At 35.4% G+C, this 27,207-nt stretch overlaps 2 protein-coding genes across 3 annotated transcripts; both read right to left on the reverse strand.

The window, feature by feature from the left end:
* Nucleotides 1-1,230: 1,230 nt before the first annotated feature.
* Nucleotides 1,231-4,959, reverse strand: LOC127801534 (probable protein phosphatase 2C 63). The gene is made up of 4 exons (XM_052336756.1): nt 4,424-4,959; nt 3,746-4,119; nt 1,907-2,143; nt 1,231-1,786 (listed from the first exon to the last, which is right to left on the reverse strand). The coding sequence occupies exons 1-4, from the start codon at nt 4,674-4,676 to the stop codon at nt 1,517-1,519; spliced, it is 1,134 nt and encodes a 377-aa protein (XP_052192716.1). The 5' UTR covers nt 4,677-4,959; the 3' UTR covers nt 1,231-1,516.
* Nucleotides 4,960-12,121: 7,162 nt separating this feature from the next.
* Nucleotides 12,122-18,861, reverse strand: LOC127801535 (probable E3 ubiquitin-protein ligase RHY1A). 2 transcript variants are annotated; one of them, XM_052336757.1, is made up of 4 exons: nt 18,703-18,861; nt 18,262-18,609; nt 13,651-13,841; nt 12,122-12,729 (listed from the first exon to the last, which is right to left on the reverse strand). In XM_052336757.1, the coding sequence occupies exons 2-4, from the start codon at nt 18,553-18,555 to the stop codon at nt 12,318-12,320; spliced, it is 897 nt and encodes a 298-aa protein (XP_052192717.1). In that variant the 5' UTR covers nt 18,556-18,609; nt 18,703-18,861; the 3' UTR covers nt 12,122-12,317. The 2 variants fall into 2 exon arrangements, with proteins under 2 accessions (XP_052192717.1, XP_052192718.1); XM_052336758.1 differs by having other exon boundaries at nt 18,262-18,629; nt 18,703-18,817.
* Nucleotides 18,862-27,207: the final 8,346 nt, after the last annotated feature.

Consider the following 27,207-nt stretch of genomic DNA (forward strand, 5'->3'; position numbering starts at 1 on the left):
AACAAAATCCAAGATTTAAAATGTGATAAATGGTCATTGACGTCTACAACATGCGTGTGTAGCCTTACTTGTTTTACATCTTTATTTATTTTATTTTATTTTTGTAGTCTGTATACCAAGTAAAGTAGAGGCTTGTGAGAAATTGTAAAATTAACATCTATTCTAACCCATTGGAGGTAATGCATATGATTTGTTATATGTGTTTGAAAGTTTAAAATATTATAAAATCGTGAGTTTAATTATTTTTTTTTGAGACTATATAATTATATATGTCTATTTAAAGAATTAGTCCCTCAATTTCGACTCGTGCCTAATATGTTCATTATCTAAGCTGGGGTATAGATAGATCATAAGTTTTAGTGAAAATGGAATAGTTCAAATTGAAAATCGTCGATATACTAGGGATTCTCAAATTTCTCACACTAAAAAAATAAATAAATAACATCTGTTCTAATAAAAAGAATGTAATTCTTGCATTTTACTTAAGACTGTCAAAGAGGATGGACTAGCTCAACTGATGGCTAGCCCAACACGCACATTGGGGCCCAATTGTTTGGGAGGGTCTGGCAAACTCAAGGGGCAGGCTACGTTAGGCAAGGTCAACTCGTTTTTTTATTTTTTATTTATAAATTTAAATTTAGATTTGTAGAGTTTATAGTTTATACCTATTTAAATTTGTATTATAAATCCATTGGATGATATGGATGTACTGAAGCTTTGGGGGTCCTCCAAAAGATGTACAGATTTCTCCCCACAAGCTTCAAAATAGGCTACAATAACACCAAACATCAAAACAATTTAAGAAATGGCTTCCACCATAAATTATTGGTCAATAAAACATATTATACAAGACATACCAAGCAAAATGTCTATTTTTTAAAATTTACAATAAATAACAAGTTCATAGCAAGTTCTCAGTATTATACTGAAGTCTTTCATTAATCATGTATTGACAAGCCACAAATTCAAAACCCTCAAGTCCAAAACAACCCACCAACAGACAAGCTGAGCCATTTGACAGCCTAAATCTAACCCCATAGATAGCTTATAGAATAATGAATTATGAATGATTAACTGCTTCTTGACGAGCTATGCCTGTGAGAGTGTTGGGAACATTTTTGTCAACAATCTTAACTGTTGGTATGCAAATACCAACAATTATTTTTATAATTTAAATTTGTAACTTTTTAATTATAAAAGAACCCAACTGTTACTTATCATAACAGGAAATCAACGGAAGCACAATATATTATGGTATTAAGTGAACTATACACAAAACAAAAGCAAGAATTTGTTAGAGCCCTGTAAGTTGGATCACAAAACCAGACACCCGCAAGCATTTTTGAACATTCTCTTTTGTACATCTCTCCTGTATGTTTGTCTCCTTCCCCCCCCCCCCCCCCCCCCAAAAAAAAAAAAAAAGCAAACACCCTTTCCAGCAAATAAACCTGCTCGTATATTGCATTTTAGAGTCAATTCTTTGAGGCGCTACGCTATAGTTTTAGTCCAACATTCGTTAGGTTCTTCTTGGCCGATATAGTTCCTCTGTAGCTTCATCAGAATTAGAAAATATATCGACAGGGGCGGTTATGCCGCCAAGAGCACAGGGCTTAGATTTACCACTTACATGGCCTCTTTGATGATCCAGATATACCACAATCACTGTGATATCATCGTGGAAGTGGCGCCTAACCCCCTTTTCGATTTTCTTTATGTCCTTGTATCTCATCTCCCTCTTCTTCGCAGCCTCCTGAAGTGCAGCTCCCACCAACCTTTTGGCTATTCCCTGCAAATATTTTGCCAACCAGTTGAAACAGATCAGTACTGGTGCTCCGCACCATCAAGAAGCAGCGGGGAATAAAGTAAGAAATAGAAAGTCCAAGGCCCAGTCAGAATGAATACTCACAGGTCTTGGGTTTTTTATTACAATTTCAACGGCTGCTTCATCACTCAAGTGTTCCCAGAGGCCATCTGAAGCAAATATCAAGAATAAATCTTCAGGCCTAAGCTTTCGGGTAAGAATAGAGGGTTCGGCAGTCAGTACAGGTCTTCTCAATGGAACAGGGTTCCCAAACTGCTGGAAGATTGGGTCTCTGTTGAACTCGGGCTTCTTCAAATACACGTCCCCAATAGATCTTGATACCTGGCAAGCAAAAAGTTATTAGCATCGTCTATAACGCGTATACTTTTGAGGTTCATTATCAACTAAATTGACCAAAAAAAAAGAGGAGAGAAAGAGGAACACCCAACAAAAAGAACACATTCACATGGGTTATTGACAGAATATTATGTATCCAGTTGACAAGGAAATGAAACTAGAAGTTACATGAGCTTCATGTGAACTTAAAGGTATCACATCTGGTGGGTGCAGAAGATAAGGAATAAATGGCATTGCTAAAGCCGCAGGATTATACTTTAGGAGACGTATGTCTCATGCATAATGGGCACAACTTTTGACCCCGGCTGCAAAAAATTGGGACCAATGGACAGAGCATGTGATTCCTAATACCGAAAGAATGGGAAAGATTTACTGTTGGTAGACCATCTTTCTGCAGTATAACAAACAAGACCAATTCCTTCTGATAAAGCAAAAGCATACAACTAATAAAGGTAAGAGTAAAATATGACATGTCAAGAAATGACAATAAATGGGATAAGGGTTAGAATCAGGGCAAACATGGATAACATTATTAAATTTGGCCAATATGAAGAGAACAATGTTTTCTTCCTTTGTCCACAAGAATGCATGATACTGTTCAATGTGATAATAAGAACATCCCTTGCTTAAAGGGAAAGATTCTCGCTAGCCTTATGGCTTCATGGTTAGTCCATTTAATTGGCACACAATGCGAAATATTCTACAATTCTTTATCCGAATGCAAAATATCTTCACCCATTACATTTGACAAAATACTTGATAAAGCTTCCTAGTGGAGGTAGTACTGCCGAACATATAATATGGCTTTCACGCATAGAGTGAACGTATCTAAATCACATATCATCCACCATAAATTTATTTATATAACATGTTGCACTTGGACTTCATGTGGATACATTTAATAAACTTGTATTCTTCACAGATCATGAGAAATTATCCAATAGTTTAAGAAAGGACATCAGAAGATAAAATGGATAATACTGGTACTTTAAGGGGAAATAATACAAGCATTGAGTTTGAGCTTGTCACACAAATGCTCTCATACAACTCTTCATTGTCTCCAAATCCTCAGAAAACATCTGTTGTTGAACTTAAGATTCCCTTAATGGAGATGAAAGGGAGGCGAGTTATTTAGCACAATATGACACACCTGACACACTATCAGACAAATCCTTCATATTATTGATGCTTAACCTAAAATGACAGAGGGTAAGATTTGGCATTGCTGGAAGCCCAGGCAAGAGATAATTCAACATTGTTTGTGGACAAGAAAAAGGAAGAGTTGTTCTTCTACAGAAGTTAATTTATAAAATGGATGAGAATCAATTCAGAAAGTCAAATTTAAACCCAACCATACAGCAAATACATTACTGCACAGCATCATATGAAAGTGCAATAACCAAGCGACCAACACTCAATGACAACCACAACGATCAAACAGCTGTATTATCCATCTAAAATCTGAATGCAGTGACAAAATTTGAAAAGAAATAAATCTTTAAGATAACATGTAAGCAACCGGAAATCAAGCCAATAATCAATCACCAGAAATGGAACATGTTTAGTAGAACAAGCAGGCAATAGTACCTGAATTATACCCTTAATCCTCCAGACTCCACGGCAATGGACCACAACAGCCGAATCATCGGGATGAAGTGCCTCCACCTCCTTCCTGACCTCTTCAAATGCAACATTGTGATCCCTCGACAACCTTTCCGCGACCACTTTACTCTTCTGCCCATCAGAAACTCTTCGGCCAAGAACCGCCCTGGAGTCTCCAAGATTTGCCACATGTAACTCGTCATATGAAATCGCACCCACAAGACAACATGACCCAACAGAAGCAATTTGTGGCCGAAGTGGCAACGATCGCTTCACCAAATGTAGAAAATCCTCCTCGGTCGCATTAAAAGCCTTCTTTATCACATCTGGCGACATTCCTCCTTGCTCCGTAGCAAATTCTACAACGGATTGAAAACAAGAGCTCTCAACACTAGATCTAACCAACACAAGGTTTCACCATTCAAAGAAAAAGCAATATGAAGTACTAATTCAAACCATCCAGAAGTATCAAATTAAGACCTGGATGGATTGCCGAACAAACATTGCAGATAACATATAAAAAAAATATGAAATCCAGAATTTGAAACAGGTCACCTTTTTAGAGAAAGTGGGAACAGGAACAATTAATTACTAAACATATAAAGAGAAAAAAGATCAAAAATCAAGATGAAATACGAATACTAGGATTTGAAGAAATATTACTGTGAAGATAAGGAAAGAGATGTCTGTTGACAAAGCGGGACGCCTCAGGGCCGCCATGGCCGTCGTAGACCCCGACGAAGGTGGCGGACGGCGACGTGAAGACCTGGCTCTGATCTTCCAGATTGGAATTGGCCTGAACCACGGCGATCGAGAAGTCGCCGGAGGCGTGAGGCTTCAAGTCCATGTGCCAGAGAAGTCCATCGCCACTCCGCCCTATGCATCGCTCCAGCGGCCGCAAAAACGATCGGAACATGTTCCTATCTCCCTCTTTCTATCTCTATGTCAAAATATCTGTCGTTTGATCCGTTCAAACCGTCAAATCTCTGAGAGTTTCTGAACTTTGAAGAGGCCTGGAATCGGGAATCTGGAGGCGAAGATATGACACAGAGATTTGTATATGTAGAGAGAGAGAGAGAGAGAGAGAGAGAGAGGAGAGCGTGAAGAGAAAGGTAACGCAGAAAGACACGGAAGATGCCGCGTGACAGGAAGAAGATGAACGCGGTGGCGACACCCATTGCTATAACGCGTTTATATGAGAGAGAGAGAGAGAGAGAGTGGAAAGTTCCTTCTTCAACACTTTTCCGTTCAAAACCGTCCCCCACCCTATGCCCAACCTTCTTGTTTCTTGAAATACATTTTGGGAAATATCACTTTTTCCCCTACTTTACATGTATTCTCGGTTTACCCCCAAGCTTTCTAGATACTTCAAAAACACACCTGCCCGCTGCCCCCGTTCATGAGTATTAAAATCATGCTTTGTTTAGTAGAGAAAATAAAATTTATTTGACACGGGCAAGTTGAGACAGGGGTGTAGGCCAAGGTCGGCCCTACCCTTAAGCTATGTATGTCATGGTATTAAGCCCTCAAAATTACAAGGTCTCAAATTTTAAAAATTTATAATATTTATGTATATATATTTTTATTTTTTAATAATTAATACTTTATTAAAAATTAAATACAAAATATTATAAATATTTTTTAACTTCCCTTCACCATTTTCCAATTTTTAACAGTTGCTCTGGTATTCCCAAATTCTAATATCCCATAAAACCCACTTTCTCTTCCCAATATCCCATAAATGTATAGTTTTTTGCTGACACTAACCTTCTTATAATTTCAAAAAAAATTAGTTTTATTTTTCTTTGTTTATTATTATAAGTTATTTGATTTTTTTTTCTTATATCTAAGACATTATATTTTAGTTGAAAATATATTATCATTAAGAGATTATTATATTTTATAGTTGATTGAATTTTATTTTTTATTTAATAAAACATTTATGTAAAAAAGTGTATTATTTATTTTTTTATAAAAAAATTAATGATCAAAGGCCTAAAAAATTCCTTTCATCTAAAGTCCCAATTCTGTTGAGCCGACTCTACACACCATCTCTTACAAGCCTGCATTGTGGGTAACATAACATCCCTCTTATTTATCATTACTACAAATCTACGATGAATGATTAAAATACAATAAATATATCTTATTTTTAAATAATGTGTTCCTTATATTTTTTTAATTTTAAAATATTTTTAAACACACAATAAGTTTTATCATCAACCAATAATATATCTCTTGAAGAAACGACTAACATTACAATTCTTTCAAATATCTCGTTAATTTTAACTTTTAGTAATAATAAAAAAAATTAAAAAAAATAAGACTTGCGAAACTCAAACTCGAGATCTTAAATCCAATAAACAACAGCTCCAATAATGATATAAATTATCTTTTATGTCTGTTTTTTAGCAGTGTTTCGAAAACAAGACTAAGGTATCAAAGCAGAAAGGAAAAAGGTTTACAATTCAATTGTTAGACTGAAGTATGCATTTTTATAAAATAAAATTAATATATATTGAGTTAAATTATATTATAAAAAAAATTAAATAAAATTGCGGGGATAAGGCCTAATAGATTTTAAGTTATTAAGTGAAATTAATTTATTCTACAATTATTTGTAAGTATGGGATTTTTGCCAAACTATGTTTATTCTGGTGATTAAGTCAATGCTCGGTATTTTAGAAGCGAGCAAAAACATGAAGTAACGAGTATATTTGTGTGATCAATCATTTTACTCATGGGGAGATTATTACTTATACTCTAATTAGGAATAGCCCAAGTATGATTTTCGAGTAATGTTATGAGTCATGATTGATTACGGTGTTATCAGTTATGTGTTACATTTTCGTTGGAAAAGGTACTAGGCAAATGAAACAATGGTACATGATCTCTTTAGTCAAATAATTGATGCGACAATGATATATCGTCATCAATTATGACTCATAATATTATTTATGATTTTTGATAAGATTTTTTTTATGCAATATAAAGTTTAGGTCTAATTTCAAATAGTATCCTACCCATGATCTCTAAACCATCTTGAGGGCCATTTCCCTAAGATTGCAACATATGGTACTTCTCGATACCCATGATTTATTCCTGGTATAAAATATTTTCCTTTGAAACAAACAAAACTAAGTAGGTGTCTTTTTGTATCTCAATTTTTATTTATTTTTAATTATGATCGGAGATATCATATTCATTTCATTACGATAATACTATTTGTGTACGTACTTCTAACACTTAATATAGACATTTGTAGGATTATAAATACATTTTTAAGAAATGAATAATATTTTTCATAAATTATCAATTACTTTTCAAAAATTATAAATCCTTTAAAATTTATAAACATTTTTCTATATATAAAAAGTGTTTATAATTTTTAAAAAATAAATAGTTTATGATTTTTAAAATTCAGAAACACCTTTAATTTTTAAAGCATTTGTAATTTTTGAAACATAGTTGATAATTTATGAAGAATTAAAATGTGCGTATAATTTTACAAGTATCAAAATTAATCGTACAAATAGCATTATTGATTTCATTATTAACTCTTAAAACAAATCGCAAGATTTGTTAATTTTGAAACTCAATGCATTTGTTTTACTATTTTGGATGAAAGTTGACACGAGAAGGAGATAAGTGATGATTTTCTAAAGAGATAAATTAAGTCTTTAAATTTTGTACTTTGTAATTAATCGATCATTGTACTTTAATTTTTGTCATCATAATTATTAAACTTTGATCTCCGTAAAATTCAGTCTCACTTTTGATTTTTTCTTAAATTCCATTAAAAATTTGATGCAATATACATTAATATAACCTCCAAAATCACTTGATTGTGAAAATTACATTAATTATAACATTAAGTGTTTTTTTAATATAGAGAGCTTTCGATCGAGACAGTCTCATTATCTCAAAAATCTATGATTCTTAAACCCCAAGTTGGGCTAACAGACAGGTGAATTGTGAGTCAAAACTCAAGCCCTACCCCCATAGATATAACTAAATTATCGACAATTGTACAGAAACAAACTCGTTTTCTCAATATTATTGTAACCCAAATTTCATATAACATTAAATAGATTTAAGATTTATATTAATATATATATATCACATTAATTTTTGTTAATAGAATTTGACAAAAAATTAAGAAAGAGACTGACTTCTAACAAAAAAAAAAAAAAAAATTAAAGTTCAATGACTGATGAAAAAAATTAAAATACAGTAACTAATTTATTATAAGATCTAAACCTTGGGGGGCCAAGAGTGTAATTCACCATTTTCAGAGGTATCGAGGGGTAAAGTGAGAATAATCCTTACAATTGGGGCCGGATTGCACATAAACTAAGAAATAACCATCAAGTTTTCCAGTCTGCCTTGTTTACCAAAATACCAATCCAATTGGGACTGACTCGGTCAGCTTCCTACTGGCTACTGCACTGAGACTGAGACAGCCGTTACAGACAACAGTTTTAATTATTTATGAATTGTGTTTAAGGTGGACCATTCCATCGGATTAGTTATCGAATTAATTAAAAAAAATAAAATTAAAATAATTAAATTTATATAAAAAAATAAATTAAATTGACCAAACAAATACAAAAATCAAACAAGCCAAACACCAAAAAACTGAACAAATACTAAGAAAAACAACTTAGAAAACTAAAAATAAGAGTGTTTTTTATTACACATTTATCATGAAAAATATGTAATTATTACACATTTTTTATGAAAAACAATTAAACACTCTTAATTTTTCTATAAAAAAATATGTATAGTACGAGCATTTAAATTTTTTTTTCATGAAATTTATTTTCTAAAGGGGTGGGGTGGTTTTTGTTTTTTAGATAATATTATCTAGAATTAAATTATAGGTAATGCAATCAAACACACCTTAAGAGTGTGTTTGATTGTATTTAGTTAGAAAAGGAAAATATTTTCCATCTTCCATGGAAAATAAAAACCACCACCCCTTGGAATCAATTTTTCATAAAAATTAGGTTAAAATATGTTTTAAATGGTTGTATTATGAAATTGAATCCCATGAAAAATATTGTATGTCAAACAATAAGGATGGAATTAAATTTTTTGAATATGACATTTTCTATGAAAATTCCATGCTATCAAACACACCCTAATAAGTGTTATTCGAGTAAGAATAAATGTTATTCGAGCAAAAATAAATCTTGTTCGATTAATAATAACTTTTACTCAATTAACTTATGTGAATAAATTTCAGTTTAAAAATATTATTCTATTAAAAAGATTTATTATTTGAATAAAAATGATATTACTCAACTAAAAAATTTCTCTTATTCAGTAAAAATGATATTTTGATTTGTTTGGTTATTTCAATTCTTTTCAATAAGGAAATTGAACTGAATCGAATAACTGAAAAACTCAAATTTAAAAACTAAATCAAATTGATCTACAAATTAAACTTAATTCAATCGTCAATTTTAGCCACTTTGATTCGATTATTTTCATTTAACCAAAATTTTACTCAGCTACTTATAAGCATTATGACTCTTGACTTCATTAAATTTATGATTTATATAGACAATACACTACCAAATTATTTAAAGGAGTGAACATGACATTTCGATAATTTTTTGATCAACAGAACTTTCTCTATCGCTAAATTCCAATTTTATGGAAAACAATTCCTACCTCCCCTAGTTGTAATTTTTTATAAAAAAAAAAAAATCAAAACAAGCTTCAATGTGTTGTATCATAAAAAAATTTCAAAAAAAATTTTTATTGACGTGACATTTGACATAAAAAATAATTCTAATCAAACACACATATTCTTTTGAGTAAAGTATATAAGATAAAATCAAGAGTGAAATGTCAAATAAGTCTCTGTATATAGACTTTGAAGGCAAACTGACCATTATATTTTAAAAATTATCAGATAAACCCCTATACTTTAAAAGTTGCAATTAAATTAGCCGCTATATTTTAAAAATACACAAACTACAACTGTATAAGACGTGTTTATGATTTTGTTAAAATTATTTTAATTATGGGTGCAATCAATAAGTTATCAGAATTAAACTACTGATAGATAATATTAAAAAAGCATTAACCATAACAATTAACCTCGAATTTAAAAGCACAATGTTTATTTGATATTTGTGAAGAACAAAGATCAAATTGATCCGGCTCCGAGTATAGGGTAGTGATAAAATATTTAGAATTTTACATGAAGTATCCGAATTCAAATTAGTACGATGATTTAAAAGACAGATTTATTGTTGAAAAACAGTATTTTGTTAGAAGATAGTAGTAATATTAGAATGTAAGTCTCGAATGAATTTGAGAAATGTGTATAAACTGTATCTGCATTCTAATTTATCTGAGGAGTACATCAGAGGAGAAAGTCATCATGCCCTGAAGACTAGTCGGGAGAAACTCGAATAACTAAATAAATAAATAAAATGAAATTAATCCTAAATTCAAAAATATAAGGATTAAAAGACAATAACTTACTCAACACGTGAAGAAAAACTAATTGAAAGAGTCTTTGATAGGACATGAAGTATGAGATTTTAGACCAAAATTCAAACCTCCTTCATGGCAGACATCATCAATTTATTGGAATAAAATTGATCGTAGACTAAGACGGGGACTTGGAAATGGAAAAGGAAATGGAAGCCATATTTTCCACAAAGTTCAGTCCACAATTGAAATTTGATTTGGAAGACCCCAACTCCTTCCCCACTGTCCCCTCCACATTAAGTGCTGGTGCTTTGGTTGCCTTCTTTGCGTCTATCTTACGATCTTATGATTTAATATTTAAAATTTATGATTTATTTTATGCATATTGTGCTACAGTCAAAAGTCTATTAAATGACTAAAAAAATCTAAAAGTCCAAATATCTTTTTAAACTAAAAGAGGCAAATTTTTCATACGTAGAAAGTCACACACAAACACATAAACTAGATAATTCTAACATTTAAAAATATTTCTGAACATTCTAAGAAAATAATAAGTAATTATCCATAAAAAATTCTAATTCTAAAAAAAATTAAAATATTGAGATAAATAATTATTCATAAAGAATTATATTTCAAAAAAGAATAAGATAAACGTTATGTACAAAAAATAGACGTAATCCACAACAATCATAATCCCAGTCGGATTAAGAAAAATCAAGATAAATGTTATCCGTAAGAATCGTAATTCTTACAAGATTGAGAAAAATCAAGATAAACGTTATCTATAATAATCATAATTCCTGATTACTTAAAATTACTTCATATGTTTTTATAAATAAGCATGCATTCATTCTTAAAAATATATGTATCTGATACTAATTTCAATACGACATTCATTATTTTTAGTATCGATCTAACTTAAGTATCGGAGTGTTTACGCAGTGACTTTCTTGCACCTTCTGACTGTTTCTTTTTTGTAGGCTCAAGCAGTTTGACGACGACGTTTTCGGTCAAATAAAATTATTGTTGTATCGTTTTTATTTTAAAAATAAGATATATAAATATATTTTATCTAAAAATAAGATGCATTTAGTATTAGTTAGTAGTATTTTTTTTTTAATTATGGGTAAAGACATGAGAAAAAGTATAAAGAATTCATTGGGTTTCTAAAGTGACTTAAGGTTTCGTAAATTTTAGTTGTGTTTTAGCAAATTTTAATATTAAATATTTATTATACCATCAAAGTATGACACCTAAATTGTTACCTAAGTGGGTTTAAAACCTTACTAGATTCCCCAATCAAATGTCTACTCGTTTTGATCTTGAGCTGGGTTCATGTTTGGGTGAATGGCTATATAATGTATGAGTTTAAGGAAAGATTATTGATATTGTAATGTAATTTGATAATTGTCCTACACTAACCAAACCTATATGTAATGGACTTGAATTAAACAAATTTGGATTGAAAATTATAAAAATTAGTTTAACCATATTAACCAAAAAAATCAAAATAATTGAAGTTTGATATAAATAGAGTGAGTACCTTTTACTTTTTAAAAATTATAGTAATCACCCATACTTCTCAAGAGTTAAGTTAGTTATATCATACTTCATAAGGGTGAATATTCAATCGGAAATGCTGCAAATCGAATAGATAAAAATTATATAAAAAATCAAATCGAATTGACCCTTGAAACCCAACAATTGAACAAACCAAAAATTGAAAAAAAAAAAAAAACCTGAATAAATACCAAAAAATTGAATCAATAAAAAAAACCCAAAAACCTAAAAAAACAAACCGAACAAGTTGAACAAACCAAAAAAATCAAAAATCAAGTCAAAAATGACATCAAAACAACGGAAAATTTAAATGATTATATGAAAAAAACCGTAAGAATACATGGACACAAATATAGATATGGTCAATTTTTTCGTCGACAACAAAATTTATATCAGGAATAAGACGGAAGAGTATTACATTACAACCAGATGTGTAATCAGATATGAACCGCAGGTTGTTCATTAGGTCGAGTACCAAAATTCAAAACTTGGTTAAGAGGAGAAGCCAGTTCCCAGTTGCAAAGTTTAGTCAACAAGGGTGGGAGAATCATTGCTTCAGTTGGCGGCTACTACTACTTACAACTATTTCTCTCCGGCAGTAAGGGCAATCCCCACAAGTCCGAACCCAAGGATACAAGCAACCGGAGTGGAACCTATGCCCACAAGTCAAGCATAGAAGCTCGTCCCCTTCCAGAAAGTTCTCCAGACAAATACTGCATTCCAAGAATACCCTCGACATTTCCCCCTTATTGCTACTACTACTGCACTTTGTTTTGCTGAAAACCTCCACCTTCAGACAGTTTAGGGCCTCTCGGCTGAGGCCGGGAGGCCTATTGCTTGTTTCTTGTGGCACTAAATCCCTTGGAAAATTGGTTTCCCAGTCTCCTGCAATGAGCCTGAAGTCGTCTCCCAATATGACTGCGCCTCGATTGTTGCCTGTAGAAGTCCTGTTGGTTCTCCTGTAACCAAAGACGAGGACATATCACCCTTTGTCATACTATGTTGATCCGAAAAATGAATTCTAACTCATTAGTTATTTTTATTTACATGGCTTCATTTTTATAGGACTCTCTTTGTAACTCATGCTTTTTACAAAAAATTGAAAAAAAAGGAAAAACAGGAAACAAAATAAACATCTACCAAGTGCTAACAGTTGGAATATGCTTACAGCTTAAGTACTATTCAGTAATTCATTAGGGCTTACAGAAATGTGAGAGATGTATACTGTATTCAACTAATACTGCTCACTCAAGGTTCATAATTTGAAAGCCAAAGACAATTTTTTTACAAGTGGTAATTTTCATGCCTGTACTTTGCAACGCCTAAAAAAATTTAATATCCTTAAAATTAGATACCAGGGTGAAACGCAAGTTGCTGAATGCCACTACAATCCATTATGCTCATTCTATGCTAATTTGTAACAACTATCAACCTGCCTGGAGGAGGACCTAATAGCTCGTCCATCAGGGCACTCAAAGAAGAGGATAAACAGTTCAGGATCAGGTTTTCATTCTCTTCAGAACAATTAGAACATTCTGATCGCTCTGACCTAAGGGCTATAATTTTCCAAGGGGGCTAATATTTACTAATTTCTCCACTCTGGAGTGCATGATTTGAGCTTTTGTTTATGTGAGAAGAATACAAGTGCCGTGACCTTGAAATCCTAAGGATCCATACAACGTGAAGAAGTTGGAAAGAAGAGAGAACCCCCCCCCCCCCCCCCCAAAAAAAAAACCTCCTAGTTCGTGGGGGTATCCAGAGTCTTAAGGTTTTTCATCAAGATTTCAAAATTACCCATTGAACTACAAACAATTATATGCCAGTAAAGCCCCAAACTTATGTATGAAAAGGTTTTGCAAATGGCGAACTTGCATACGCACCTGTTTCCAGATAGAGCTACACCTCTTAATCTCTCGAGAAGCCTTTCCCTTGCAAGTATGACAGCTCCAGGAAGCCTATCATTCCCATTGAGTCTCTGTCTATTGTGTGTGCCACCAATATTTTCCAAATTGATGGTGCTGCTCGAGGAAGATTGGCTGCTCCCTTCATCTAGTCGAATTGTATCACGCTCCTATGCATGTAAAAGGTACGATAATAATAAGCTAAAGGATGTCACATCCAATCCTTGTAAATATGACCCCTTTTCAAAGAAAATAATAAATATGCTTGTCCAAAATAGATTAACAATTACAGGCCAAGAAGGATGGCATCTGCACACGATATGAAAGAGAGAATTACTTGCACAGGTGTTCCACCACCGCATGTAAAACATAACAGGGTCTAATAGAAGTAACAGAACATCCACATTATATATTAACAATGCAAACTTGAAAGAAGGGAATAGATCATACAACTTGAGCTGATAATGGAGTTACGATTCTAGTGTTTCAGTAGGGATAAATATAAATATGTAGGAGCCTCTAGTACAGGGTTGTATTTAAAAACTTACTAATCAAAATGCTGGTAACAGTAATGTCTTGAATTATTAGATTAGGCTCAATTTCGAACACATTAATTTATTGTGGGGGAAGTATCAGCAATTAGAAGACCCTTGAATACAGAAACAGATATGACATAGGTGCAGTACAAAAATGGGACATTAAAAATTAGAAAAAAAAAGAAGATAAGAATTGGGATAGATAAAACAGAATATATATTCATATATATACCAAATGTCTATTAAAGTGATATCCATAAATCACTAAAACAAATAGATTAACTAACGAGTTAGAAGATACCAAGTTCAATTTATTTTTGCAATTCAAAAACTTCAATCAACACCAAGCATTGTATAAACACAAATATTCTTAATCTTAAAGTAAACCAAATCTCAATAAGGCCATTGTCACAGGAAGTGCCACACGATGTTTTTGACACTACTTGATGCTTACCATAGTTCATCATTAATAAAAACATCAAATGGCATTTCAGCTATGTATTTTTCCTCTTCAAGGGTCCAATCACTTTTCTCCTCTCAAGTAGGACTGTTCAAAACCCAAACCAACCCAAACTGTTGGGTTGGTTTGTTTTATTTTATTTTATTTTTTATAATTTGTGTTGGGTTGGTTCAGACTTCTTTGAAAAACTTTAGTTTAGGTTGGAGACTAATAAAAATTTTAAACCAAACTAACCTAACCCAACCTATAAAATTTATTATAACTAATATTTTATAATAAATTAATTATTTACTAGAAGTTGAACAATTCATTCTTTCTTGTAATATATTTTACGATATATATGAACTTTTTTCCCATTTAATTATGCATAATATAGTCATTTAGCAAAATTAAATTATAGGCAATCCACTTTTTCACTTCAACACAAATTACACAACTTGAAAATTAAATTATAAGCAATAATTAAAGAGGGCTTTACAAGATGGCCAACCCAGTTCTTTATGATTTGGGTTTGTTGTGTTGTTAATCTTTGCTTTGGAGTGGTTTTGGTTGAGATTCATAAAAACACTATTGGCTTGGGTTTGGGTTGAACCTCAATCCAAACCAACCTAGCCCACGTACACCCCAACTATCAAGCTCTGGTCCTTCAGTCTAGAATTTTCTAGAGCACATTTGGTTGTCCTACATAGAGAACATACTACTAATTGTGAAAACTTCAAGCTAGTAGATGTTGAGAAGGGAAACCTACAACCACGTTAGGAATTGCTAGAGAAAACCGCAATGGGTTACCTCAAAGAGTGGGAATCCAAGAATGCAAGTGGAAGCAATTTCTTGTTCAACAACCCGAACAAATGATCACATAGGCCACAAATAGAACTCCAAATCACGAACTTCAGATATTGCAATGAGGGATACTAAAGTTCCCATTGGATGTCCATGTCTCAATACCTAAGACCCTTGAAGTGGTTGGCCTCAGAGAGCTACTTGGAGAGAGAATCTAAGAGAATCCAAATAATTCTTAATTATTTGAATATATTTCTGTGTCTTGATATGACATTGCCACACCATGAATTTATAGGGAAAAAAAGACCAAACCTAATTAGAGTCCTAGTGGAAATTGGGATAATCATTTATCACCTTAACGAATATAGGACTCTGAATATAGTCCACAATTCAGTCTAAATATAAGACAATTTTGTATCGCACAAGATAACACATATCTTGTTCCATGTGGATCTCTCTAGTTTAAGCTTTTAGGTCATGTGGGTCTATTAAGGTTCTTGTCTTTATTTTGAGCTTTTAGGTCATGTGGGTCTATTAAGGCCCTTGTCTTTATTTTGAGCTTTTAGGTCATGTGGGTCTATTAAGGCCCTTGTCTTTATTTTGAGCTTTTAGGCCATGTAGATCTATTAAATCCCTAGTTTCTATTTCGAGCTTTTAGACCATATAGGTCTATTAAAGCCCTAGTCTCTATTTTGAACTTTTAGCTATAGTCTCTATTTTAGGCTTTGGGTCTTGTGGACTCTAATTTGGTCTTTTAGGCCATGTAGGTCTATTAAAGCCCTAGTCTATTTTGAGCTTTTAAGCCATGTGGGTCTATTAAATCCTAGTCTCTATTTTAGGCTTTGGGCCATATGGATTTCTATTGTCAGTTTTTAGGTCATGTGGGTCTCTCTTCTATTTGTAATTTAAGCCCTTAATTTTGGAGGAGGAAAGGCATTATGAATATGCCAGCCATGTGTTTTAGCTACATAATGCAATTCCAGATTATTTGCAAATGTGGGAATTAATTTTTGGAAATTTCTAATTAATTGTGGGATAAAGGCTTGGTATGTTATTGATTTAATATGTCTAAATAATTGCATTAATTAATTAATTTTTTTATTAATTTATTTTTAAATTCCAGAAGCATGAATATTTTTTTGTTTTACATTTGACTTATTTTTAATAGACCCACATGGCCTAAAAGCTCAAAATAGGGACTACAGCTTTAACAAACTTATATTGCCTAAAAGTTCAAAAAAGAGAAGACTAAGGCTTTAGTAAACCCAGGTGACCTAGAAACTCAAACTAGAGATCCAAAGGGCTCCAAACTCAAAATAGATACTAGGGCTTTAATGGACCCACATGGCCTAAAAACCCAAATTAGAAACCCACAAATCCCAAAGCCCAAAATAGAGATTATGGCTTTAATAGACCCACATAACCTACAAACTCAAAACTCAAACTAGAGATTTGAGCTTTAAAGGACCTGTGCGGCCTAAAAGCTCAAAATAGATAATAGGGCTTTAATAGATCCATATGACCTAAAAATCCAAACTATAGAGACCAGATTGCTTAATTGCTTGTCAAATTGCATCAACATGGGACAAGATATTTGTTATCTTGTGCGATAAAAATTATCTTGTATCTAAACTTTTTTTGATGATTCATACCTTTACTTACTTAGTTGTGGTTGTATTCGGAGTCCTGTATTTATTAGAGGTGACAAGAAATTGTCCCATTTCTGCTAGGACTTTGATCAAGGTCAGTCTTTCACCCCACACAGTGTGTGGTAGGCCGTATTAAGACTCAAAAATATATTTGTATAATTAGAGAATTACATGGATTCTCCTAGATTCTCTACCGGAAGCTCTCTAAGGCCAACCACTACATGGGTCTGAGGTCTTCAAACGTGGAAATCCAAGGGGGACTCTAGTAGCTCTCCTCGCAATATCCAACTTTTGTGATTCAAAGTTCTGTTCGTGCTGCAAGAGATCTACTGGTCAGGTTGTCAAACAATAAATTGCTTCTGCTTGGGTTCTCAAAATACCCACTCTTTCAGGTATCACATTATAGTGTTTTCCAACCAGGAATCATGGAGGAGGAATAGATTATCTACAACCCAAGCTTTGCCCCCAAAGGACTACTCTTCTTAGGAGAAAGCTTTAGCTTGGGCAAGAAAAGGCCACCCTAGAAGCTCCAAGCTTTCATTGTAATTATTTTTATCACTATAATTATATTGTTTTTCACCATTTCAAGTCAACAAAACTATACAAACTTCAATGAAATATTTTTCATGATGGGTACTTGCCATTATTATGTATGTGTTCTTGTCCATAGATTTTGAATTTTCCACAATGGATCACTTGTGGATAAAAAATATATCTAGAGACATGGAAAGAAAATGAGCACTTGCAAAGTAATCGAGTCTAAATAAAAGCCTTCTCGATTAAGTTGGTTACATGTAAAATGGAAGATTCGCACAGCTATCAATCATCTGCGAAATAGATCACACTAATGGAGAATGAACAAAAGTGTAGGGGAAGCCACAAATTGGACTTATGCTTGTATCACAGTGAATACACCCATTAACTAACGAATGAACTTCCAACCAATCACGAAAAAGGTATTTATCAAAGCAAAAAGATTTGAAAAAAAAAAAAAACGACGTAAGGAGTAAAGATATAAGAGTAGCCAGTTTCACCTTAACAAAATATTTATATAAGAAAAACTAAATAAATCAAAAAAATTATAAAGAGCGAGCCCTTTGCTTGAACATAATAACCTGTTCCATAAATAAACATTGCAATTTAATGTGTGGCTTACGCGTACCGCAGAATTAGACGGGCGATTAGAGTGGAGGTGGTGCCTAATTAGAGAGGATCCTGGTCGGCGGAAAGGATCACATCCGTCGAGATCGTGATGTTCCCGACGAGTATTATTGCCGCCGCTGTTGTTGCTCGGATTTTGCTGGTGCTGGCGGCGCCTATTGCCAGCGCCGGAGCCGGAGCCGTGGCGGGGGTGGTGGAAGCTCCGATCGAGAGACCAATCCAGGCCTCCAAGATCGAGACTGTTCCGACCGAAACGCGATCTCCTGCCGTAGAACAGCTCCGAAGCGCTCGTCATGCAACGCCTAACACGCTGTACTAACGCCTTCCTCTATTTTCCCCTTTCCCTCCCCTGCGATTCAATCCGATTCACTGAACAAATCACGAAGAAAATTCGATTGACAAACAAATCGAAATAGCTAAGAAAGCGAGCAGAGAGACCTACCTTCCGAGAAACCACAGTTGAGTAAGCAAGCGCGTCAGAATCGAAAGCGAGAGAGAGGAGAGAGAGAGTCGAAGAAACGCGAGAACAGGGAAAGGTAGATGGAAAGCAGAGAGATAGATTTTTATAATCAGCTGTTTTCTCATGACGGTACGAATTTTGACTCACACGTTCGCACATCCAGGACGGTCTTCTATCTCCAAGGCCATTTTCGTTATCGCCAATGCCGATTTCATTATCGCCAATATTATCGGTTTTTCTTTTCATTTTCATTTATTTTTAAAAAATATTATTCTCACAAATAATTTTCATAAATTAACATAATATACATAAAATTTATAATAATTTTAATCAAAATTAATAATAGTTCTGATAAATAGACTATCAGATAAAAAAATATATATTAAATCTAATTTAATTTAATTAAATAAATATTAAGAATAATTTAAACTTAATTAATATTATTTATTATAGAGAGTGTGTCTTGGCTATTTTAAAAAATCTTAGTGACTGATTTGATTAAAAATAAATTTTAGAGAGGGTTCAAATTCAAAGTTTAAAGTTTATAAAATGTATAATTAATTTATTTAATTAATTCAACACTGTCACTATTTAAACATCGTTGTCGATTTGATTAAAAATGAGTGTTTTGTATAAACTTAGGAGACGTTTGTTAAAATAAACAAGATAAGAGATATCAAAATAAGTCTATAATGCTTTCCGAGTTAAAATATGGAATCGTCAAGATAAATTTGTAAAACATTCCAAGATTTCTATTAAATTATTTATTAATTTTTTTAAATTCACTGATAATTATATTTTTTAATTTTATGTGTTTATTAATACATATAATAAGGATAAAGATCAAAAAAAATTTACCAAAATATTTCTATTACCAAATTCATTCAAAATTGTTTGTTAATATCAACAACAAATTTATGATTAAAATAGTATTTTACGATTAATATAAATTTAAAAAAATAAAAATAATGTTTTATTTTCTAAATTCTTGTTCAAAAATAGATTTAAAAATAGTTAAAAAGCATAAATAATTATTGTTGGAATTACAATAATTCCACCTAAATAATTAAAAATAATCAAAACATATTTTCATAATAGATGATAAACTATAAAATTGAATAAAATAATTTAGAAATTGGTGAAAGAAATCATGTCATTTAGATTTAAAAAAAAATCAAAATATATGATAATTTAAAAATATATTAAATAATATTAATTATGAGACTTAAATGAATAAGTTCTTTTAATAAATTTAAAATTTTAGAATGCATTAAATGACATTAATTATCCTATAAGGGGCAATTGAGGTTTATTTGTAAAATATCAGGTAAATTTATCTGAGATGGGAGATCAGATAAATTTATCTTGAAAGAAGGAGATAAAATGTCACGTGATGGCTTTTTTAGAGATAGTCAAAAAAGTTTAACAAATACGTTAAAAATACCAAACATTCGAAATGTTTCTCATATTTGACATTTTTTTTTTCTCTTATCTTGGTTAACAAATATCCCATAATAAAATAGCAATTAACATATAAATTTTCATAATTTTACCCAAATGTATCATGCTAAAGAAAAAGACTCATATGCTCGTTGAAAAGCTAAATACAAACTTGTTATTGTTGTAAGCACCCCCGCCCGGATATCCCCAACCACCCGGACTACCGGAACGGGAGCGCCTACGGGAGGAGAAAAATAATGAAACACGAGACAAAGACCACTCCGGCATGCATACACGAAAATAAGAACAGCGGAAGCAAGGCTCAAGACATGCATGCACTATGGGTACCCCGCTAACACAGCGGTCACAAGATAAATAAATAAACACAAACTCATGTGCCAACATACACAAGACTCGAGAAAACACCTGGCACAATACGAAATAATAGAGCAAATTCTACTTAGACATCAGAGTGGATAGGGATTGACGAGACTGCCTGTACACCACTTCGACTCTGCCGTTAAAGCTGACTCCCTTGCCATGGCTCACGCCGCCACTACCTGGAATGATGGAAAGCAAGGTGAGTCAAGAGACTCAGCAAGCATAAAGAAGAAAAGGCTGAAGGCTACACAAAACCAGAAATCTCACCCCAGAATAAACCCCTAGGTACACACAAGCCATGAGACGCTACAACACAACAGCTCAGTAGCATAATAAAATAAAAGCACATACCGGTCATTGGGGCCCACATAAAACACTTGGCACCCAAGTCCCATACCAACCTGCCGCTGTCCTGAAAGGCAACAAATGTCTCCACAAACCTGCGCGCGCTGTCCCAGGCCGGTACTCCCGTCACCTGTATCCGTCGGTACTCCCGACAACCGAGCCATAGGCTCCCTCAGAACGGTACTCTCGTCCGAGAACTAAATACTACCAGTATCCATGCAATGCACATAGAAATGCAATGGCGTAGTGAGCATCAACGTGATACAAGGCACCTATACATCCAGGCATCAGGCCATGCTCCGCCCACATAGTAAACCACACGCCATGCATATGTCGCGCTGGATGCAACCTAACCAATCTAGAATGTCCGTGTCCAAGCATACTCAATAAATGACTATCACAACATGCATCCCGTACCCATGTGCATATCAAATCATGAACAGTAATACAAGGTATCTAATCATGCAGTAAATCACATACCGGCAGAGCTAGTCAGCAGTGCCCGGCACCGGTCAACGGCCAGTGACTAGGGGTATCCACCCGACGGTCCACATCAGGGCCGTACGATAGTTTACTCCAACGTCACCAACAACCGACCCCTGCCCTACTGCTCGATAGCTCTAACTGAACCATAAATAAATCCGAGAAAACTGTAAATAAACCCGATAAAATCGTAAATAAACCTACACGTCTAGGAACCTAGTCCCTAAGATGGTCCAGCATCATTCCCAAAAGGAGTGGGGGCGGTACAAACCCCCATAGGCTCACAACGGATAAAATTCTAGAAGTCTCGGATTTAATTTAAATTAAATCAGATGAATAATAATTCAACAAATAAGGCTAAGTACCAAATTAAAGTAAGGGAGGTGATAAAATACAGGAAATTATGGGGTCTTCCACGTGAATTAAAGATCAGGAAGAGAGGGTTAAGAGCTTACCTTTACACGGCCGTTCCTTGCTTTTCTTACGCACCCGCTGCGAAGCAAAACGTTCGCTGGCAATAAATAAAATCGCGGCTTTAATTAAATAAATCTACCGTGTAATATAATTAATTTAGCCGTCTAAAATCCCACGTAAGCACACCGCAATAAAATCTCAACGAGTCTCATATTTATAAATCATGCTAATAAAATCCTCGAAGCCAGCTTAATAAATTAAATTTAAATCAAACGACTCAAAATTTTCATAATTAATAAACGAGCCGAATCAGACGAAGAGAGCGTATAAAATACGAGAAATCACAGGGTTTCTCATGGGAATTGAAAAATACGAGGAAAGCATTAGGAACTTGCCTGAAACTAGTTGAGTCCGACCTCTCTCAAGCTCCCGAGGTAAATTAAATCATTTCCTAGTAAATAATACAATCGAGACTCAAATTAATTAATTTTAATCACATAAAATTTATAATTTAAACATGATATGCTTTGACTAATTTTTACCCACGTACCTGATCACTTCCCATGCCGAAAAATTCCAAAAATCCTATTATTTTTCCTATTTTTCTTTTCTTCTCCTTTTCTTCTTCTTCTTTTTCCTCCCTGCATCTCTCGCGCTTGCAACTCCATTCTTCTTATTCTTTTCTTCTTTCTTTTCCTCTTCTTCTTCCTCTTCTTTCTCGCGGCAGAACCAGCACCGTCGCGGCCTCCACCAACGGTCACGTAAACCACCGCAGCCACCGCGAGCTTCCTCCCGCACACGACAGCTTCAACATGTCCGCCATGGCCGATCGGCCAAGCCCCTGGCCGCGGCCGCCCACTGGCTCGCCGGACGCCTCTCGACGCTGCTGCTCTGCCCCGCCACTGCTGGTTGCTTGCTCGGCTGCCATGGCCGAGCGAAGCTCGGCCAGCTTCCATGGCCACCGCTCCCTCTCTCCCTCTCGGCTGAGCTATCTCTCTCTCTATCTCGATCTCCCTATCTCTCTCTCATTCGCATGAGCTCTCGGCCTTAAGCTCTCCAACTCAAGCTCTCCCTCTCCAACTCTCACTCTCTGTTTCTCTATTTCGCCAGAAGCTTCAATGAGAGACAAATATATATATATATATTGATAGTTATTTTCCAACACACGCTCACCGCCTCTCAAATTAATTAAATTAAATTAATTTATTCTTTTATTATGATTTCCAAAAATCTAAGGATATTACAATTCTCCCCTCCTTAATAGAATTTCGTCCTCGAAATTTACATCTAGTCTATGTCCTAAAGATATGCTCACAATTCCCTTGATATTCCCCAATATCTCTTCCAAGACATTCCATATCATCATTTTTCAATTCCCACAAGTCCAAGTCCACGACATATCCTACTTGACTTAATACACTAGCACAATTCCCTAATTCATCACCTCAATAGGGCCACGATATGACCGCTAATACCTTAACTAGCTTAAGGAACGTCATCAATCATATATTACATACAACCACAATGTTCTCCTATTACCACATCATAACTCAATCGTTCCCCAAAGCTATCTCGACCACATAGCAACCTAAAGGCAACTCAAAATTCAGAGATATTAAATCTCAATGATTAACGAATCTGTAGCATAAACCTCAATGCAACTGCAGCTAACTGCAAGTGCAATCGAAAACGACAAGAGTGAAACCATCCTCTAACATGACGAGAAATTAATACTTGGTATTGTGACTAGAACCTGCCACGTACCTACGAGACATAGGGACATGGAAATGAGATGACATACTCAATCAAGAATTCAACAGCAATATCCTTTAGTTTGACTTTTGCCAACTGATTCTTAACCAGGTACACAGCAGTTTCTCGGTAGTACTTTCTCCCGCAATTTACCGCGAATACTCGGGGTTCCGTCAATAAGTAGGGGTAATCATTTAATCAAGACTATCTAGGAATAGATGTTATCCACTCAATACACCTCGAGGTCTAAGATGTCACCCGATAGTCTCCCCTCCTTAAAGGAATCGGCACATCCAATTAGGGGTTCCTATTATAACTCATTCGGTGATCACCAACCCTTAATCTTGTCATTGCTACTGATCTTAACTCCTAATAACTAATTGGGCATACCTCCTTTTGATCGCTAAATACTAACCTTGACTTCCTCAAAAACCTTATACGGTAGCTGGGACTCGATCTTTAGTACCGGTGTTATTTGCTCTGTAGCCTGCGCGATTAAAAGCACCTCACTATATCAGTACCTGTTCTAATCCCCAGGGCATCTCATAAGTCTCCTCAAAAATGAAAAGCAACTTAAAGATGTGGGTTAAGCGTTCATCTGAATGGCATAACAAGCCATCTCATGTTTCTGCCGATGTACCACTTGACCAGCACCCAGAGAAATCTCATCCCCTCAATCGGTTAATAACCGACCCTAGGGCATGTGGTTCGTGATTAGTACCAAGCGTACTCATAGCAACCACTATCCTTACAGCAGAACCCAACAATTACTTAGCCCTACAACTAGCTGCGGTCCTAGCCATACACCCGGGTATCTCTCGCAACAACAAACTTAGAGGGGGTTTTCTTATTTCTGATTCACTTTATCATCGATGTTCTACGGCGGCCCCAAAACATCTATTACCACCTTTGTTTTACTCTATTTATTACAGAATCTCATCGCCTTAGACCTTCATCACGCCAACCACGGCGTCTCCTGAACTCCGCTCCACCTGTGAGAACTAAACACCTACACCCTAGCCAGGTAGTAATGCCAAATCTCCAAACAACATAACTGCTGTAAAAGCCAAGTCCTCAATTCCATAATAGTCTTTCAGTGAATTCTCATCACAGATCTCTCTTGGGACTTTGAATTAGTGTTCCGAGTTATCCATCCAGATTCGATTAAAACTTAGGGTTGCTGCCCTAAACCTCAAAGGAAATGCAAACCTCTCAGAATCTCAATTTACCTTCACACCTCCTTACGTTACATATCTCCAATCTGAATATGTACAGACAGTTTAAACCATCAACTACCACAAGCTACCACGTTAACCAATAGACAATGATTAGGGACCTAACAAGTCCACCACAAAACAAGTGTCAGATCCACTCGGCCTTAGCCGACACAGTCCACAACCAAATGTCTATCGTAGGTTTGACCGGTGACTTCCTAAGTGCATACTATTCATCATATCAGATCACTAGAACACTCTTTGCTAATAGCAATGACTACTTGATCCCTAAGGATCCCAAGGCTCACAAGTTTACCTAATACATCTTATTACATAATACCCTCAACATTGCACATGATGTTTCTCACATAATTCCCATCCTTATAAAACCCATAATTTATAACCACACATTTACTTTACAGCCCTTTAATAACCATACTAACTAGAACTCCCCTCGTCACCCCTGGCAACCGAGGTAACTTCATCTGTCAAATAAGCTAAGTCCTCATCGCTAACTACGCTAGGGCTGGGTCCAACGGGTCCCTCTGAAGGCTGTGACGGTACTCTCATGGTGGCTCGAATTAACTGGTATTAGGTAATGCTCCAATCCTGGGCACGTCCTGTATCGGCCCTACCAGGGACCCTCAAATAGCAACTTATTGCCTCACAACCCTGGCAAAAACATCATAATGGGAACGAAGGCTCACATCATTCATCATTACTTCAATTAGTCGCCTCCACACGTCATTCATGTGCTCACGGACGAACAAGACTTATCTTTCCGACAATCCCCAAAAGATCTCGTGGATCGACTCTTGAATCAACTCGTCAAGCAAATACATATAACTCACTGGGTACTTCTCTTTATCTTTCCTGCCTCCCCATCCAGAAATAAACTCTCGATCCTATCCTAACGTGCACTTATCACCTTTGCACGAACAAAAATTGGGACACAGCCAAACCCTATTCAATTCACCTAGACCTCTCTAACTCTACTCGACAACCTTGGTGTACAGGAACTCGTCCCTCAAAACTGACTCGAATAACGCTCTGATACCAACAATGTAAGCACCCCTGCCCGGATATCCCCAACCACCCGGACTACCCGAACGGGAGCGCCTACGGGAGGAGAAAAATAATGAAACACGAGACAAAGACCACCCCGGCATGCATACACGAAAATAAGAACAGCGGAAGCAAGGCTCAAGACATGCATGCACTATGGGTACCCCGCTAACACAGCGGTCACAAGATAAATAAATAAACACAAACTCCTGTGCCAACATACACAAGACTCGAGAAAACACCTGGCACAGTACGAAATAATAGAGCAAATTCTACTTAAACATCAGAGTGGATAGGGATTGACGAGACTGCCTGTACACCATTTGGACTCTACCGTTAAAGCTGACTCCCTTGCCATGGCTCACGCCGCCACTACCTGGAATGATGGAAAGTAAGGTGAGTCGAGAGACTCAGCAAGCATAAAGAAGAAAAGGATGAAGGCTACACAAAACCAGAAATCTCACCCCAGAATAAACCCCCAGGTACACACAAGCCATGAGACGCTACAACACAACAGCTCAGTAGCATAATAAAATAAAAGCACATACCGGTCCTTGGGGCCCACATAAGACACTTGGCACCCAAGTCCCATACCAACCTGCCGCTGCCCTGAAAGGCAACAAATGTCTCCACAAACCTACGCGCGCTGTCCCAGGCCGGTACTCCCATCACTTGTATCCGTCGGTACTCCCGACAACCGAGCCATAGGCTCCCTCGGAACGGTACTCCCGTCCGAGAACTAAATACTACCAGTATCCATGCAATGCACATAGAAATGCAATGGCGTAGTGAGCATCAACGTGATACAAGGTGCCCATACGTCCAGGCATCAGGCCATGCTCCGCCCACATAGTAAACCACACGCCATGCATATGTCGCGCTGGATGCAACCTAACCAATCTAGAATGTCCGTGTCCAAGCATACTCAATAAATGAATATCACAACATGCATCTCGTACCCATGTGCATATCAAATCATGAACAGTAATACAAGGTATCTAATCATGCAGTAAATCACATACCGGCAGAGCTAGTCAGCAGTGCCCGGCACCGGTCAACGGCCAGTGACTAGGGGTATCCACCCGACGATCCACATCAGGGCCGTACGATAGTTTACTCCAACGTCACCAACAACCGACCCCTGCCCTACTGCTCGATAGCTCTAACTGAACCATAAATAAATCCAAGAAAACTGTAAATAAACCCGATAAAATCGTAAATAAACCCACACGTCTAGGAACCTAGTCCCCAAGATGGTCCAGCATCATTTCCAAAAGGAGTGGAGGCGGTACAAACCCCCATAGGCTCACAACGGATAAAATTCTAGAAGTCTCGGATTTAATTTAAATTAAATCAGATGAATAATAATTCAACAAATAAGGCTAAGTACCAA

The sequence above is a fragment of the Diospyros lotus genome, chromosome 5 (genome assembly GCF_014633365.1).
Source record: "Diospyros lotus cultivar Yz01 chromosome 5, ASM1463336v1, whole genome shotgun sequence".
Classification (NCBI taxonomy): Eukaryota; Viridiplantae; Streptophyta; class Magnoliopsida; order Ericales; family Ebenaceae; genus Diospyros; species Diospyros lotus.

Excerpts from the sequence above, each read along its gene's own strand:
- LOC127801534 (XM_052336756.1), bottom strand. The coding sequence starts at position 4,676 with ATGTTCCGATCGTTTTTGCGGCCGCTGGAGCGATGCATAGGGCGGAGT. Across the intron at positions 2,144-3,745 it reads GGATTAAGGGTATAATTCAG|GTATCAAGATCTATTGGGGA; the intron begins GTACTATTGCCT and ends TTTGCTTGCCAG. Across the intron at positions 1,787-1,906 it reads TAATAAAAAACCCAAGACCT|GGAATAGCCAAAAGGTTGGT; the intron begins GTGAGTATTCAT and ends AAATATTTGCAG.
- LOC127801535 (XM_052336757.1), bottom strand. The coding sequence starts at position 18,555 with ATGACGAGCGCTTCGGAGCTGTTCTACGGCAGGAGATCGCGTTTCGGT. Across the intron at positions 13,842-18,261 it reads ATCGCCCGTCTAATTCTGCG|GAGCGTGATACAATTCGACT; the intron begins GTACGCGTAAGC and ends TTACATGCATAG. Across the intron at positions 12,730-13,650 it reads GTAGCTCTATCTGGAAACAG|GAGAACCAACAGGACTTCTA; the intron begins GTGCGTATGCAA and ends CTTTGGTTACAG.